Genomic DNA, 18,614 nt, shown 5'->3' with positions numbered 1-18,614 from the left:
AAATTAATAGGAGTGATTTGAACTTTTGCTAGTTGCCATCCCATTGGCTATCACGTAAATACCGGTTGCTAAATCATCACAGACTTTTTAAAGTCTTCATGGGCCCCCTAAACAGAACAAAAAATTGACACATACAGCTTGGCTTCCCAGGTCAGCAGGCTATCAAGATATACTGCGAGTTGTAGTCCGAACAGGGGGAGAATTACTGCTTGCTGCATCCCAGGAGACATCCATTTTGCCTCCTCTTACTACTTAACCCTTTCCAATCCAATTTGTATCCTGGTTTTCCTAGGGGGCTTACACTTTTTCTGCCATTATACAAAGGCGCTATATGCTAGCTAAAGCCAGTACTGCATGAGGTGACATGTTGGATAGGCTCCGACAGCAGAGAGGCTGGCAATATACAGTAAGAGAACCCCGACGGATGACTTCCAACATCGGAGCTGTACAGCCTTAAATCATAATGTCTTCATAGGTCAGACAGTGGATTGGAAAGGGTTAAAAAGGTATTCCCATCTCTGCTTTCATGGCCAAGATAAACCCGGCCCTCTGTTTCTGACCACCTGAGCACGTCAGCCCAGCGCAGTTTCTGCAGCTCTCGTTGCAGTGAATGAGACCTATAGAAATAGCGCAGCATGTGACTTCATTAACTCCCTGACATTCCGTAACTACAGTAGACTTCAATGAGAGCTACAGTAATGGTCTTGGGCTGGAGCGCCCTGCTGTCCCGGTAGGCTCCGGACAGTAACTATAGCAGTGGTTTCCCCATCTTTGCTATGAATATACCCCTTTAAGTCTAATTTATAGCTGGGGAGAACCTCATTACAGCAGGAACCTCCAAATAGTGCCAAGCAGCAGCCTCAAACCACCCCAGCTGAAAAGGAGTAACTTATGAACCCATTCCCTCTGCTACATTTCACCCCATTACAGAGTGTCCATTTAAGCTATAATCACAAGTTTCCATATGCCTTTTACCTCTGAGTAGGGATGGGAGGCTAAAGAGGGGGTATATACGCATACACACAAAATCAACTCCCTTTTACCTCCTCTATGGCTGTAGTCGCTGAAGTCTTCTTAGCAGCTTTCCCCAATTTCCTATATGGGTTTTCGGTGACATCTAGTGGTTGCTTCACCAGCTCGGCTGGATCCATCACACTGACTGGCACGATGTTGAATGCATAGATGTACTGCAAAATAAAATTGGGGGAGATCATCTTTAACATTGCCCACATTGAACAGCATGCACCAAGAGGCAGAGGGTAGGTAAAGCAAATTCGGAATTAGACTACCCGGGGTCTGATCATATTCTATAACCATGGGTTAGCATAGGAGCTGTAAACACGACAGGAGACTTTGAACCAGTATTTGCAAGATTGCTTCACCGATTCCTTTAGATGCACTGGGCAGTTATTAAAAAACACACAAAGGCATGTAAAAGGGAACATATAGAAGACCCCATTGGCATACTTTACCTTTTTCTTACCAGGATTGCCAACACCTGCCAGCGCTATGAACCGACTGACGTGCTGCGCGTTTTCTTGCAAGACCACGTGGTTTCTGTATGGGTCAAATAAAAAATATATATATGTTCAAACTTATCCAAATACCAAAAAGTAGAAAGAAGGCAAACAAGTCAAAAGTTTTCAGTTGACAGATCAGCACAGCCATACATGCTGATGAAGGAATTTAAGGCGTCCTTACCTACCTGAATGGAAGGCGCTCATAGTTTTCTCCTTGCAGCGCGGAGAAGTGATATCGAGGCTTTAAGCTGGCAGCAAGATAGGCGACCAAAGCAGATCCGCAGGTTTTCACATCTACATTATTCTGAGGACAAGGCAGAAGGTAGCTATTTTACGTGTCTCTGGTCATTCAGATTGTTATACTAGTCCATAGGGGGCAGTATTACATTAGTTGGTATTGGTAGAATTTAACTACTTAGTGCAGTTTTTTTTTAAGGGGTTTTCCAACACTTATGTATTGATGACCTACCCCCTGAGGACCGGTCATCAATAGCTTTAGAAATCGTGTGTTTATGTTAACATTAACTCACTTAACTATAATTGTGGTATCCCATCTAATAGCTCGTCACTGCCCCTCTTATAGTTGATCGGCAGGGGTATGCTGCTCGGGATTCCCCGATTGAAGTGACAGCAGCACTCAGGTGAGCACCACTTTCACTTCAGTCCATAGTAAACACAGTGCTGTGCATTTTATAGCAGCTGTGCCCGGCATTGCAGCTCAATCCCATTCACCTGAATGGCACCGAGCTGCTCCCAGGCCACGCAACCGAATGCGATGCCCCATGCTTGAGAAGAGGCCGAAGTGCTAACACGAGTAAGGCATCCCCATCAATCAGCTGATCAGCAGGGGTCTTAAGTAGCAGATCACAGATGAACTACTAATGACCTATCCGCAGGAAAATCATCAATTATTTAGTTCACGTAAAAGCCCTTTAGTGGCACGCCCAGAAAATCTCCAGGGCTCGCTGCCCTGACCATGCAGTTAAACCTCGGAAGATTTCCGTGGACAGCTCTAGTGCTAAAGTGTGCAGAGCACTGAGCTGTCATCTGAAATCTTCTGGGGGTTTTACTGCATACTCAGCGCAGCAAGCTCCAGAGATTTCCCTGCCGTAATATCAAATGTCAAAGTAGTACAGTACTTTCAAATAGAGATTAACCCCTTGCCTGACTCAGTCATCAGGCATGCGTTCGGGAGAAAATAAATAAATAAGTCTCCCTTCCCCAAAAGTCATCCCAAACATGCGTAAAAAAATATATATAACTTACCTTTCCACCACTGTCGGGGTCCAGCGGGTCTTGCTGCTTGGCATCCTGGCTCTGTACTGAAGCCTGCTGAAAGCGCTGTGTTCGATTGGCTGAGTGCTCAGCCGGTCATTGAATGACAGCTGAGCGCTGCCTGTGATTGGCCACAGCGCTCAACCAATCTGACAGTGCTTTGAGCTGGCGGGGATTTTAAATCCCCGCCGACTGAAGGATCCTCAGAGCAGGGAGACAAGCGGCAAGACCCGATGGATCTGGACTGCGACAGAGATGTAGGTGAATGAATGAGTGTAAAATATATATATATATTTTTTTCCCTTCACACAAGCTAGGCATGATTATAAGGTAAGGGCTTATATTTGAAGCCGTTCCTCAAAAATCACTGCTAGGGTTGCCGGCATCCCATTGCTTTCAATAGTGCCGGCGGCTGTAGCATCATATCGCCTAAATATTTTTAAAGACCTTACACTCCCAAGTTTAGAAGAAAAAAAAAACACATAGAATTTAAATTGCTAATAAAAAAGTGACCTTTTTTAAGCAGTAAATAACCAAACAATGCGTCACTTAAGTGGTTAAACTGCATTGTTGACCAATTTAAAAAACCTGCCCTGTGAGGCATGACATGGTAATAAAGGATGTTGATAAGTGCCTGACTGCTGGGGAGCCCCCAACAATCACTAGGTCGGGCGGGTCCCGAAGACGTTCCCCCCCCCCCCTCCCATCTACATGGCTGTAACAAGGAACTGGAATAGGGCGATTGTTTTACTCAACTGCTTTCATTAAGCTCCATAGGCACAGAATAAAGTAGCAGAGTAAGTGGGATCACCACTGCACTCCAAGGGCTCTTTCACACAAGCATCATTTTAATGCTCAGATTGTCGCACTAGAACAGCGTGGCTATCTAAGCGTTAAATCGGGTGAACGAATATCAGCCGCAAACACGACGCGGCTGCTATTAGCGAGTATGCTACGCCCCCCTCCCTTTGCCTGCTGGCCCCCATAGGAGCCGCCAGTGCTGTTTCTCGGCGTAAAAAATAAATAAATTAAAAAAATACAAAAACAAAAAAAAAAACCACTTCTATTGCGCTTTTGACCCGCGATATTTTCGACGTGTCAAAAATCGTTCATCCGAAAGAACCTATAGGAAACCATGGATTCTTTATTGGACGCACCTACTCAGTGTCAGAACGGAGCTGGTATGAAAGAGCCCTAACTCCTCACTGTGGTCATGTAGCTTGGGACTGCTATTCCAGTGATCGGTGCGGGTCCGAGTGATCAGACATCTATTCTGCTGAAATTGTGCATGGATTAACTTTTTTTTTTAAAAAGCTACACACCGGAGCATTGCCGTAATTCCAGACGTCTTTGGGCCACGGAGATGTCAGCAGTACATCCACACCTTTGAACTTGGAGTTTGTGGTTAGAGTCCCTTTCAGTGATAAGGCATCTTTTTCAACAAAGCAGTAGGCAGGAGCCGGCTCAGTGGAGGACTCCACGCCACTTAAATAGGCAATCTGGAGGCCGGACACGCCGGTGAAGACTCCTTTACGACCTGCGAGTGAACAAATAACCAGATAGACGGTATATCAGCTGCATTAAGAACGGTCCTTGCCGAATTGCTTCAAGTAGGGGGGGAAATCTTTGCGGGCTTCATGGAAGAGCAGTAGATTGTTGCCCGGTACAGAGAATCACTTACCCAGGTAGGTTATGTTGGCAGCCAATTCACAACCTTCAACATCTTGAAAATATTTTACCGTCTCTTGATTATTCGCCCCGAGGACATAGGTCTGAATAGGAGCTGCAGGGACAGGGGAACGTCATTAAAACACAACACGTCCACTTGTAGGAATAGATACATCGTAAGGAGGTAACTAAAGGGGAACTCCGCGACTTACATTTTTTTTTTCTATTGCGGACCCGACAGTCATGAATAAGATGATCAGTGGGGGCCCGATGCTTGGATCTCCACCGATCAGCTGATTCCAGGAGCTGCGGTGACTGCAGGAAGCACTGACCATAGCACAGTGGCTGGGGTTGAATTCAACGAGAGCTGTGCCTGCAATACCAACCCGGGCCACTGCACTAAGGTCAGCGCTTTCTGCTTCTTGCACGGACCACAATGACAGCAGCCCCGATAATGAGTGGAGATTTGGTCATCTAATAGTAGAAAGTAGTGGACTACCCCTTTAAAAAGATTTCTGAGGTATAGCATTGACAATGGGCGATTACAGGGCCAAGATAAAGTTCTACCAGAAATAGAAGTAAAGTTCTGATTTCTTGTTTTGTTCACATTTCTCATGCTGTACGAATACCGCGCATCACCGAGGGTTAAAACGTTGTGCAAGTAACCTTATGCCCTCTACAATCCGACCATATGTTGTGAAAATCTGAGATGGTTGGAAAGTTGATTATTTTGTGATGATTTCACGTGAAATTACCCCCTCTGCTTATTGTTGAAACGGCAAAATCTCTTTGTGGCCCTGATCTCGTTTTTGCCTCCTGTAACGCACTAAGGCCAAGTTCACACCAGCGGGTTCATTTTAATTCTGCCATTTTGTCGTGGGAATAGCAAAACAAAGAAAACATTAGTTTTCCAGCCCGTAGAAATGTATTGAAAGGAAAAATCTTCCGTTTTAGTTTTTTCCATTGCCATTCCGTTTATTACATTGGAACAAAAAGCGCAGATTTTTTTTTTTATTGCATTGCAGTCAATGGGCCACAGATTGAACCAGAAAGCTAGTGCTGGTTCTTGAATGAATGTGGCTCAGTGGTTAGCGCTGCTGTCTTGCAGCCTAGTGCTGGGATCCTGGGTTCAAACCTCATCGAGCGCAAGATCAGCTTTGAAAAACAAGATGTCACCCCTGGCCAGAATGGAACTTAGAAGTTCAGCAATGCAAGGCAGCAATGCAAACATCTGAGCCACCATGCTCGTTTTAATCTTCTTCCTACTCTAGAGAAGAAAGAAAAACAAATACATTCAGAACATCCAGCCTTCATGCAGATATTGTCCCTAGTCCGACGTGAACCTAGAACCCCAGGGCTACAAGCCAATAGTGCTAGCCACTGCTGAGCTATCAAGCTTCTTCCTCTAGAAGAGAAGATCTTATTTCCCTCCTCTAAGAATGTCGGCCTAGTCATCACCACTGTTGGCTTGCTGCAATGGGTCAAATTTGTCCAAAGACAACATCTACCTGGACTTTGTATGTTCTCATGTGTTTCTTGTTCTCCACTTTGGCTTGAGTTCTAGGTTGAAATCTGACCCAGGGTGACATTCCATATCCCTTCTGGTTCCCGATTTCCGTTTTTAACAACTGATCCCGAGTGATGGTCCCTCAACGATTAAATATTGATGACCAATTCTTAGAGTAGGTCTTCAATAGTTAAGTCCGAGAAAGCCCCCTCATGGGTGACCATGTAATGCCTGTTTATCTTGAGATGCTTCTCATAGCATCTCTCCGAGGAGGCACTTCTCCTTGCACCCTATTGGGGATCTAGAAAAGGGTTTCCCCAATAGGACAACGCCGGTAAAGAGGCCGTCTGCTCCTATTTGCACAATACTACGTACCTTGCTTGGCTCCAGATTTATATTCTTGCCAGAACGCTTCACTTTCCGGGCCGGTACCAAAAAAATTTCCAACGCACAACAACAACTGCAAGAGACAAAAGAGTGAAATGTCTAACTTCAAGACCTATGGAAGTGTTCATAGAGGCACCGTGGCAACGTCGTTACTGCGACCACCACATGACTATGGGGGTAGAAGTCACACGGCAAACACAGCAGACTAAATTGAAAAAATTCCTACAAAAGACATTGCAGCCATCTGATTTTATGTCACCATCCTGCTTCAGCTTAACACCACAGGACAGAAGTTTACGTCCTGGCAGGGTGGTAATTGACACAACAGGGCATAAACCTACATCCTCCCTCGCTGACCTACTGCTACAACAGCAGTGAGAGGCGAGAACATCGATTCCTGCTCTTAACCCTTTACATGCCACGATCAATATTCATCGCAGCACATAAAGGGTTAACAATCCCTCTGTGATGTCATCGGCCCTTTGCAATGTAATTGCGGAGGGCTGATGGGTTGCGATGGTAACCAGATGCCATGGTCTGTGGTCACTATTGTGGGGATTCAAGAGCTTCTATGGTTCATAAAAAGTGTTTCGGAAAAAAAAGGTAAAAAAATACCATAAAACCTTTTTTGTGCACTTTTCCCATTTGTGTGTGCATATAAAAAAAAAATTGCGTCCTTATGGCTAAAATAGTGTCCTTGAGGGGTTCAAGCAGACCTCCAGGCTTGGAGAAACAAGGATGGACGAAATGCTTCTCCGACTAGCTACTGCAATTCTGTATGCATTGGTAGTCTAAGACACTACATGCTGCTCCTACTGGTCACTGCTGCTCACATGGGTAGCGCTGGCCAATCAGCAGGTGTGGCGTCGTAAGGTACATTTAGACAAAAAGATTATCAGATCAAACGAACGAAAGCGTTTAAACGTATGATGAACAAGAATTGCGCGCTTCTCGTTTATCATTCCGTTTCATCCGGCATAAAACCCATCGTTGGCTCGTTGGCTTCTCGTTAGGTTTAAACACTGATCCTTCATAGGAGTATGGAGCGAGAAGCTCACGATTCCCATCGAGGATCTGCCTGTTTAAACAGGCTGATACATATTGTACGCGCCAAATATCAGCTCCATGAATTAAGTCTCCTTACGTCGAACGGCCCGCTCTTCTTCTGAATCTGACGAACTCGGGTGAAGAGAACATCGAAGTTTCCATTGACGTCACCGCAGGCCAAACTGTAAAGAGAGAACAGAGCGTCAGAACCAGTAATTATAGTGACAAAAGGCTCCCGGCTATCAGACTGCAGTCTCCCTTGGTAGATAAGTTGTATGTAATGCCTTTTAGGCCTCATGTCCACGGGGAAAATCAGGCCCGCTACGGATTCTCCATGGAGAATCCGTAGGGGGTCCCTCCTGCCCCGCAGACATAAGGGCTGAAATTAGAATAAACTCACCTGCTGCGAGCCGTGCGTGTCTTCCCTTCTTCGCGGCCGGATCTTCTTTCTTCGGCCCGGTGGATGTGCTCGGCACGCCGGCAGTGTGTCGGACGCATGCACCGGACATATCCGCCGGGCCGAAGAAAGAAGATCCGGCCGGGAAGGAAGGAAGACACGCACGGCTCGCAGCAGGTGAGTTTATTCTGATTTTAGGTCTCCCGCGGATCCGGACGACTTCCATAGGCTTCAATAGAAGCCTGCGGGAGACCTGCAGGAAAATGGAGCACGTCCATTTTTTTTCCCGCACGCGGATCCGCGCCTGACGGGAAAAATGACATCCGAGGGTATTCAACTACCTGCAGGAGTCCAATGCATCCCTATGGGGCGCGGATCCGCGTGCGGGAGAAACGCTGTGGATTTCAAATAAACATTTCCTAGTGGATATGAGGCCTTGGATCTCCTCATGTCCACAGGCAGATCGGATTGCGCATGTGGATTTCCACAGCGGGAGACCTGCAGAAACCATTCGCAGGAGATTGCGCAGCCCCCCTCCCTAACTGATTTTAACCTTCAAATCCGCAGTGCCTTCACAGTTGTAATTGCGGATGCACTGCAGATCGTCCGCACCCCTTGACTTCTATTAAGCCCGTCCGCATGGAAACGGAGCGTGCTGCAATTTGTGTTCCCACACAAAACGGTCCGCAAATCAAATCCGCTTGTGGACATTGGGCCCTTACTCTTCTATGCAACGCTTTTATAGCAGCTCCCCCCCCCCCCCGACACTCTCCAGCAGTAAATATTTGTTTCTTCTGCAGTGCCACCACAGGAGAAATGAAGTATTACACCGTGCCCACCAATATAAATGGAGGTGGACGTGCCGAGTCCCCCAGAGTGAGAGACGCTCTTTCTAACAGTTCTTTACGTGTAAACATTGAGGATGTAAAATGCTCATGGTTTTGGAGGCCTTGCCGCTTCGGTCTTACAAGCTGTATATAGTGTGGAGTTGTATATAAGGCGGAGTCTTTTGCTCCAAAAGGTTTTCCTATTTTACCTGTATAGCTGCCTGGACATTATAGAAATTAACTTTTTTTATTAATTGTAACTAGGGCTTAATTTCAGGGTACAGTGCAGATGAAAAGAAACGATGCAAGAATAAGACCGGGGTCACACGGGCGGACTCCAATTGTGGAATCAGCGCTGAGGATCCGCAGCAAAACACAGCCATTGTAAAGCGCATGCATTAAAGAAATTTATATATTATATATATCGCTTTTTCACTCACAGATTTGAATTGTGTATTCCGCCAGCGGAGGGAAAGTCGCAGCTTGCTCTATTATGCTGCGGTCGGCCTCCATTGAAGTTAATGGAGGCCGTCCAACCCGCAGCCCATACGCAATTATCGCTTAGCAACAACAATACAAATATTGAAAAAAAAACAACTTGTACGGTGCGTGACGGATGGCAAGCGGCCACGGCGATCCGCAATACGAGAAAAGAAGGTACGCAGGGTCGTCGGTCAGGGTCACAGCTGGAATCCGCTGCAGTCCTTCCGCATGAGGAATCCGGTGAGCCCGGCTTAAGGGCGCATTCACATCACTGCTTTTGGTTTCCATTCTGCTGTTCCGCCAGAGGAACAAAAAATAAAAATAAAAAACTAGGAGAAAGACCGTTTCCCTTAACCCCTTAGTGACCAAGCCTGTTTACGCCTTAATGACCAGGCCAAATTTTGCAAATCTGACGTGTCACTTTAGCATGGAAAAAGACCAGAAAGGTTTTGCATATCCAAGCGATTCTGACATTGTTTTTTCGCCACATGTTGTACTTCATTTAGGTGGAAAAAAAAGACCGATAGAATTTGTGTTTATTTATTAAAAGCGCCACAATTGGGAAAATTTTGAAAAAAAAGCGTCATTTTTTCACATTTCCAACTGCAATATCTCAAATCTGTGCAAACATAATATAGAAATTTTTGCTAAGATTTATATTTCCATCCGTTTACTTTATTTTGGGGGCAAATTGGAAAAACTTTCGTTTTTTTTTTTAACCATTTAGGAGACGTACAAATGTAACATTACTTTTCAGCATTTTGAGGAACACTTTGTTTTCCTACACCAAACCATGATTGGAAAGGCTCATAGGAGTCAAAATGATAGATACCCCCACAAGTGACCCCATTTTAAAAACTACACCCTTTAACGTATTCACTGAGGGGGGCCAGGAGTATTTTAACCCCACAGTTTTTTTTCAGGAGTCAATGCAATTTAGAAGAGAAAAACAAAAATTTCATATTTTTGCAAATATGTCATTTTAAAGACAGGACTTTTTTCTATAGTACACATGAAAATTAGGATTTGCACCCCAGAATGGATACCCCTGTTTGTCCCGTGCTCAGAAACATACCCATTGTGGCCCTAATCTTACGTTTGGATGCACAATGGGGCCCAAAATGAAAGGAGCAATCGGTGGCTTTCGGAACAGAAATTTTGCTTGAAGGAGATTTAGGCCCCATTGCCCACTTGTAGAGCCATTGAGTGACCAAAACTATGGAGAACCCCCACAAGTGACCCCATTTTGAAAAGTAGACCCCTTAACGAATTTATCTAGGGGTACGATGACTTTTTTGACTTCACAGTTTTTGAATGAATCTAAGCCAAGCCGAAGGAAAAAAAATTACAATTTTCATTTTTTTGGTAATTCTGTCATTTTAAAAGCAGTTTTTTTGTACAGCACATATATGAATGAAGACTTGCACCCCAAAATGGATACCCCTGTTTCTCCGGTGCTCAGAAACATACCCATTGTGGCCCTAATCATATGTCTGGATGCACAATGGGGCCCAAAATGAAAGGAGCAAGCGGTGGCTTTCGGAACAGAAATTTTGCTTGAAGGAGATTTATGCCCTATTGCACACTTGTAGAGCCCTTGAGCGGCCAAAACAATGGAGATCCCCCACAAGTTACCCCATTTTGAAAAGTAGACCCCTTAACGAATTTATCTAGGGGTACGATGACTTTTTTGACTTCACAGTTTTTGAATGAATCTAAGCCAAGCCGAAGAAAAAGAAATACGATTTTCATTTTTTTGGTAATTCTGTCATTTCAAAAGCAGTTTTTTTTGTACCGCACATATATGAATGAAGACTTGCACCCCAAAATGGATTCCCCTGTTTGTCCTGTGCTCAGAAACATACCCATTGTGGCCCTAGTATTACGTCTATATGCACAATGGGGCCCAAAATGAAAGGAGCAACCGGTGGCTTTCGGAACAGAAATTTTGCTTGAAGGAGATTTAGTCCCCATTGCCCACTTGTAGAGCCATTGAGTGACCAAAACGATGGAGAACCCCCACAAGTGACCCTATTTTGAAAAGTAGACCCCCTAACGAATTTATCTAGGGGTATGATAACTTTTTTGACTTCACAGTTTTTGAATGAATCTAAGCCAAGCAGAAGGAAAAAATTACGATTTTCATTTTTTTGGCAATTGTGTCAATTTAAAAACTGTTTTTTTTTGGAAAGTGTACATAGGAATGAAGACTTTCGCCCCAAAATGGATACCCCTGTTTGTCCCGTGCTCAGAAACATACCCATTGTGGCCCTAATCTACTTAAAGGGGTTGTCCCGCGGCAGCAAGTGGGTCTATACACTTCTGTATGGCCATATTAATGCACTTTGTAATGTACATTGTGCATTAATTATGAGCCATACAGAAGTTATAAAAAGTTTTATACTTACCTGCTCCGTTGCTGGCGTCCTCGTCTCCATGGTGCCGACTAATTTTCGGCCTCCGATGGCCAAATTAGCCGCGCTTGCGCACTCCGGGTCTTCTGCTGTCTTCAATGGAGCCGCTCATGCAGAATGCCGGCTCCGTGTAGCTCCGCCCCGTCACGTGCCGATTCCAGCCAATCAGGAGGCTGGAATCGGCAATGGACCGCACAGAAGAGCTGCGGTCCACGGAGGGAGCAGACCCCGGCGGCCATCTTCAGCAGGTGAGTATGAAGACGCCGGACCGCCGGGATTCAGGTAAGCGCTGTGCGGTTTGTTTTTTTAACCCCTGCATCGGGGTTGTCTCGCGCCGAACGGGGGGGGGGGTTAAAAAAAAAAAAAAAAACCGTTTCGGCGCGGGACAACCCCTTTAAAAGAAACATAGCTAGGCCTATAATGGAAGGAGCACCCGTTGGATTTCAGGGTGCAACGGAATAAATTCCAGTCCCCATTGCCCACATGTAGAGCCATTGAACGTCCAAAACGATAGAGAACCCCCACAAATGACCCCATTTTAAAAACTAGACCCCTTAACAAATTCATCTAGGGGTGTACTGCATATTTTGACCCCAAAGTATTTGAATGAATCTAAGCAAACCAGAAGGAAAAAATTACAATTTTCATTTGTTTGGCAATTTTGTCAATTTAAAAACTGTTTTTTTTTTACAGCACACATAGGAATGAAGACTTTCACCCCAAAATGGATCCCCCTGTTTGTCCCGTATTCAGAAACATACCCATTGTGGCCCTAATCTACTTACAGGACACATGGCTAGGCCCATAATGGAGGGAATGCCCACTGGATTTCAGGGTACAACGGAATAAATTCCAGGCCCCATTGCCCACTTATACGGAAAAAAATTTGACTTCCTAAAAATAATCCCCCCCCTCCCCGCCATCCCCATTTTTTGGCATTCCCTAAATATTAGATAAAGGTAATAATATAAACTGCGTTTTATGTCCGAAGACAGGGGTAATTACGGAGGCTCCTTGGGATGGGCACATGGGGCAAGAAAACCGGGTATCCCCCCTCCTCTCATGTATTTTGGGGGGTATTTCGTAACCTCAGCAGCGGGTATGGGGTGTAAAAAGTGGCGCTCTGTGAGGCTTTGTAATTTTGCTGCGGTGCGGCGATCTCACAGACAAGGCGCACAACAAGCTGCTCCTGGAACTGCAGGAAGGCGAGCGTTCCCGGGGCTTCTTGTAAATTACGGATTACTGGTAGCGGTCTGAATAACGCCAGGCTCACGTAACCGTAGGCGGAATCTGCTTGCGGAGGCCAGCAGCGGATTCCAGCTGTGAGCCCGGCTGTGACCCTGCGTACGGCCGCGTAATGTTCTGCGCATAACTGCCTACTCACACAGGCAGTTTTTTGTTTATATTTCCCGTGCCGTCGCTTAGAGATGACCCGGGTACCCGCAGCCCGTACACAATGTGTTTGCATATGGGCTGCGGGTATATCCGTGGTCATAGAGCACAAAGGGCTCTAGGTCGCGGATATCCGCGGTAAAATATAGCATGCCGTGTTCTGTTTCTACGAGTGGATTACGTAATTCCGACCCGCTAATTGGGGGGAATTGTGTAATCCAATGCATGCGATTGATCCGTGGATTACCGCTGATCAAGCGCATGCAGAACCCGTAATTCCTCTCTGGTCATGTGTGACCGGCCTAATGTTAGTTCGCTACTTTATCATGTGACCGGGGACCGCTCAACGAGGCCCCAGGTCACTGCTCCAAGCACGCAGCAACCATTGGTCGCTGGGAGCAAGGAGATTTAAAATTTCCTGGGCTCCCCGGCTCCTGCGAATGTGTCCAGCATTTTGCCGGCGGGCGCATGCGCAGCAGCCGGAAGGGTCCATGGAGGATAATCGCATCTAGATTCAAATGCGGAAGCCTCTGAGAAGATGTTTCATCTCCTCTCACCGATCGCATCGGTGAGGGGAAATGAAACTGCCACTTTTTAAAGAACTTTTACGTGATCGCCATCATGCATTGGATAACGGCGATCACGTGACCAGTAACCGCATACCGCGGCTCCCCGTGATATCTCCAGGCTCTTGGCGACCTTTGGTAGCCAGCAGCAGGGAGATTTTATATTTCTTGGGCAATCTTTCACTTTTGCGCATGCGTCCGCCATCATGCTGACGGGCACATGCGCCGAAGCTGGGGTAAGATCCGCGGATCAACATCCCACCAGGGAACAAATCTGGGACCTTGGGTACGTAATTTCATCCCCCCTTACGGATACGATCCATAAGGGGAGATGAAACTTTAACTTTTTAAACTTTTTTTTTTTTTTTTTTTACTTTTAACTTTATATGATCACCGTTATCTGATGGATAACGGCGATCACATGACTGGAAACCGCATACAGCGGTCCCCAGTCATATCTGCCTGCACTCGGCTATCTGTGACAGCCGGGTGCAGGGAGATTTTGAATTTGCCGGACCCGCCGGCTTCTGCGCATGCGCGCCGCATCGGCACATTGCAGAAGCCAGCGGGGGGTCCCGACACCGGCCGGAGGACATCGGCGAACCTGAGGTGAGTATTTTCACCTCCCCTCATGGATCCGATCCATGAGGGGAGGTGAAACTTTTCTTTTTTTACACTTTTTTCACTTTTCCGCGATCGTCGTTATCCATTGTGTAACGGCGATCGCGGTATCGGGGACTGCTCACCGCGGTCCCCGCTGACATCTCCTGCCTCCCGGCTACCTACAGGAGCCGGGAGCCAGGAGATTTTAAGTCTCCCGCGCCGCCGGGCCTTCTGCGCATGCGGCTGACGTAATGCCGCCTGGCGCGCATGCGCAGAAGGACGGCTACGGCGCCCGGAGCATCGGGACAGCTGGGAGTCGTGCGGCGGACATCGGTGAGTAATTTCAGCTGCTCCGATGGATCCGATCCATCAGAGCAGCTGAATCTTTAACTTTTATTGCACTTTTATTTACTTTTTTGCGATCGGCGCTATCCATTGCATAGCGCCGATCGCAATGCCGGGGGGGGCTCCGAACAGCCCGGGATGACAGCTCCATGCTGTCAGCGACCTGCGGACACCGACAGCATGGAGCTGTCACGTCCACAGCCCGAGGGGCACTATTCTCTGCAGGAAGCATGTTTTTACGTCCTCAGAGAATAAAGCCCACTTCGGGAGGACGTAAAAACACTATGGGCTGGTCGTTAAGGGGTTAAATACACTGCAGCCAATGGGAGACTGAAGCGGAAGGGAAGACTTCCGTTGGGTTCCGTTTTTGTTGTCAGTTTAGTGGATCCGTTTTTAGGTGAGCATGCAAGGAGAAAGACAAAACAAAGCCGCTAAAAACGGATGTAAAGGGGATAAAACAAAAACAAAAACAAAAAACGCCTTTATACATTACTTGATACACATTGAGCGCTCGGGAAAGGAGAAGGCAGAAGGGGTTAAAAACCCCTCCTGCCGCCTCCTCTGGGTTCGCAGCTGTGACTAACAGCTGACAACCCATCCTGCTTCTGATTGATTGCAGAAGCAGGGGCTTTAATCCCCCAGGCCATCGGCTGGGCCTAAAGCCCAGGGCCAAGCGCTGTAAATGTTCTGTGCTCGGTCCTTAATGGGTTAAAATAAAAAATGAACCCCACCACCACATTGTTAAAAAAGAGAAATCACAACCGTGATGAGGACGGGCGCTTTACTGGATTCCTTCCCACAACAGCCAGAGGGACATGAAACAATGGGAGAACTCTTCACGATTTCGGTACACCCTACAGATTACGATGTGGCGCCGTCTGTGACACTAGATGAAGTAAAGCATCACATCTCCGCTGCAGTGGATATACTGAGAAGCATGTACACAGAATCGGACTGCCCCGTCACCAACAGCGCCCCCATCAGCATCATAGGCTTGTAGAGTAATGGCTGCTGTATGGCAATGCATGCAGGACAGGAGCATTTAAAGGAATACCACGTATCTCACGGAGGGAAACCGGGTATTCTCTGCTTATTGTGTTATTTGCACGCTTATCCATTTCCACAGAGGCAAAAAAAAAACAAAAACAAAAAAAAAAAAAAAAACCACCCACCCACCAGGCGCCCGCTGACTCCACAGGGAATATACACGCCCCGAGTGTATCCATGCAGTCCCATGACCTTAATGGGCTCTTTTGATCGGTGACACGCAGGGTTTTCTTTTAACACGCGTGAAGAACACATGTCTGAATACCACAATGCGGATCAGTGGGGTTTCAGCTGGCCACATCACACGTGTAATATGGAGCGCAAATACAGCCATGTAAACTAGACCGCAGGCGACATTTACACTAATTGCTTTCACATGCGGGTTCTGCTCATACGTGTGAGGACCGCATTATTACATAGGTTAACTTACATGAGAGATTGCGTTCGCACAAAACGTCCTACGAGAATCAGACATTATTTCTTATTTATATCAGACGCTCCTCTTTACTGGTAGTCTGTAGGGGGCGTCATGAGCCCGGTCGCCTTGTGTGCCCCCATCTACTGGTCCCAACACCTCCTAACAGTCTGGTGGTATAATTTTATCTTGTCACCACTAGGAAGTCCTGGTGGAGACAAGAGTGACAGGCCAATGATGCCCCCTGTAGCTGATTGGCTGCAGAGCAAGCTGGCCGGCAGGGCACTAAGGGTTCTTCCCCAGCGGCAGCAGCACCTGCATAGGATCCATACGCAGGGGAGGACATCGGCAAATCTGGGAGCGGTGGGGCCAGCAGGACACACAGAGCCGTCCGTCCCAGATCCCTAGTGCAGCGGCAAGTGTCGGAGCGTATGCGGCAGGACACACCGCAGCAGTGAGGCAGCGGACGGCCTGTCTCAGTGCAGGGGGATTGCGGCGCCGGCAGTAGACACCAGAGTAATGAGGGGAGATGCTAGGAGAACGACTGCTCCAGGGGAACTCCTAGCAGCAGCGTGTGTATAGATTGTTGCCTCGGCTGCACGGTTAGGGTTAGGGCTCCGTGTTCATGTTAGGCTTAGATTATTCACTGTAAATGCTTCCATGTTACTCCTGGAACATGACAGTTAATAATGTACCCCCAACATGAACAAGGACCCCCTAACCCTGTCCGTGCAGCCGAGGCAACAATCTATACACACGCTGCAGCAAGGACCTTACAGAAGTCACCCAATAGGGAGCTAGAGGTTTGACAGGGGCGTTCTTGCATGGAAGCCCTGTCAAACCCCTAGCTAGCTTCTTGGTGGTGACAAGATACAATACCACCCAGTGGGGTCAGACGCTCCTCTCTACTGGTGGTCTGTAGGGGGCGTCCTGAGCCCGGTCACCTTGTGTGCCCTCACACATCCACTGGTCCTAACACCTCCTAACAGTCTGGTCAGAACGGCCCGGTGGGGGACAAATTGATGGATACGACCATCCTGCTTCTCACATCCCAATAATGCCCCCCTCTCAGACTCTGGTAACCGGGTGAAATCTCTTCTCTGCGTCATAGAGGCGTCTAGTGGTCAACAAGCTCCACACAAGCAGAAGAGGTCACTACACACAAGGAGCCTCCGAGAGCCTCTTATAGGCCAAGGGGGGAACCACTTTTAGGGCCTCAGGTGACAAGACCGTTCATCTAATCACCACAACTCTCATCATTTACATATCTGTCTGAGATGGAACTGCATGCCGGGTTTTGCAGCAAAACGACAACTTCCACTAGGTGACAGATGTCAAACACAAGGCCTGCTGCCTCACTTTGTGGCTCGCCGGCCCTGCATTACACCTTAAAAACGGTTATCCAGGAAGTGGCCGTCAGGATACACCCAGGTAGGAGCGGAAGTGCTGCTCCGACCGCTGTAGTGGCCGGCCCTTGTAATCGCAGGCGCAGCTCTCATTAGAATCAATGGGACCCCAGCCTGAAATTATAAGCACAGCTCCCATTTACTTAAAGGAGACCTGCGCCTGCAATTACAAGCGCTGACCACTACACAGCGGTCGGAGTAGTCCTTACACTCCAACCCCAGTGGAAGCTGCCTGGATAACCACTTTTAAAGAATTCTATTGGCCTCTGTCTGGGTAGCTTCCCTGGGGCCACCATTGATCTTTTCGGATAGCAGTGCAGGTAACACTTGCGCACCCCGTATCACTCACCCAGGTAATACAGCCGGCGTTGTGCAGCATTCTCCTGGAATCACCCTGTATATGTTATATATATATATATATATTACACACACCCCTCTCTCACCACCTCCCCCGCTCTCACAGCCCATACTCACACCCGCTGCGCTTTCTCCGCCATCTCTCCGGTAACCACGGCTGCAACAGAGCGAAATACCCCACTAGTCTCTACAGCATGGACTACACACAAGACAACTTCCGGCCGAGCGTGTACCTGATAGGACAAACTGCGTCACGTGATCAGTATCGCGGTCAGCTTCCTTCTGGGAGTTGTAGTTTCACGTTATGAATGATAGAATGTTGATGAGGTACCCGTCACGTGGTCTGAAGGTCACGTGACTGTATTGGGAGGGGAGGGGCTTACTGCTAATACAGCTCTATGGCGGGGAAGCTGTTGGGACTGAGGATATTATGAGGAACAGTGTGTGAAGGGGGGGCGCATGTTAACTTTTTCTACAACACTTTGGGTTGGCCTAATTAACAAACAACCAATCAGGTTGCTGGAATTGCTGAATAGGGCAGAAGTGTTGTGGAAAATGTTAATATGCTAGCGGGGCAGTCTGAGGAGCAGTATGCACAAAACCATGTGATGGGGGGGGTGCCTGTTGCAGTAGGGTGCTCTGTATGAGCTGCTCCCCTGTAGGCGCCTCCTCTGCACCGCTTTTCATTTTGTTTGTTTCTTAGAAAATTTTTTTAAAAACCTCACATTTATCCTTGTTTCTTTGCAGGTTCTGGCGGTGAGAAGAGATTAAAAAAAATCTGTACCGTGTGTGTCCGACGGCGAGCCGTGCAAACCATCAGCAGTACAGATGAAGAAAAAGGAAGGAAGGAGCGTGCGGACGCCGCTGCTGCCAGGGCCGGAATCCACATGCTGGATCCAACTCACCTGTGTGCAGGTGACCTTAATAAAGGGAACCTGTTCCGTCCCTACGGCACTAA

The 18,614-nt window shown here is 47.3% G+C and overlaps 1 protein-coding gene across 2 annotated transcripts in view; it reads right to left on the bottom strand.

Annotated features, from left to right (window-relative positions):
- Positions 1-17,878, bottom strand: part of CWF19L1 (CWF19 like cell cycle control factor 1) — a 44,920-nt gene extending 27,042 nt beyond the window's left edge. The window contains exons 1-8 of one of the 2 annotated variants that reach the window (XM_066590519.1): positions 17,774-17,878; positions 7,502-7,586; positions 6,346-6,430; positions 4,477-4,578; positions 4,118-4,332; positions 1,706-1,824; positions 1,473-1,557; positions 1,044-1,187 (exon numbers count right to left, since the gene is read on the bottom strand). In XM_066590519.1, the coding sequence (XP_066446616.1) occupies positions 1,044-1,187; positions 1,473-1,557; positions 1,706-1,824; positions 4,118-4,332; positions 4,477-4,578; positions 6,346-6,430; positions 7,502-7,586; positions 17,774-17,796 (858 nt within the window). In that variant the 5' untranslated portion in view covers positions 17,797-17,878. Of the gene's footprint in view, positions 1-1,043; positions 1,188-1,472; positions 1,558-1,701; positions 1,825-4,117; positions 4,333-4,476; positions 4,579-6,345; positions 6,431-7,501; positions 7,587-17,773 lie in introns of those variants that run through there. The other variant, XM_066590520.1, reaches the window with a different exon arrangement.
- Positions 17,879-18,614: the final 736 nt, after the last annotated feature.

This window comes from Eleutherodactylus coqui, chromosome 2 (genome assembly GCF_035609145.1).
Source record: "Eleutherodactylus coqui strain aEleCoq1 chromosome 2, aEleCoq1.hap1, whole genome shotgun sequence".
Taxonomy (NCBI): Eukaryota; Metazoa; Chordata; class Amphibia; order Anura; family Eleutherodactylidae; genus Eleutherodactylus; species Eleutherodactylus coqui.
The sequence above is the reverse complement of the archived record's forward strand: the minus strand, read 5'-3'. Positions and strand labels throughout refer to the sequence as shown.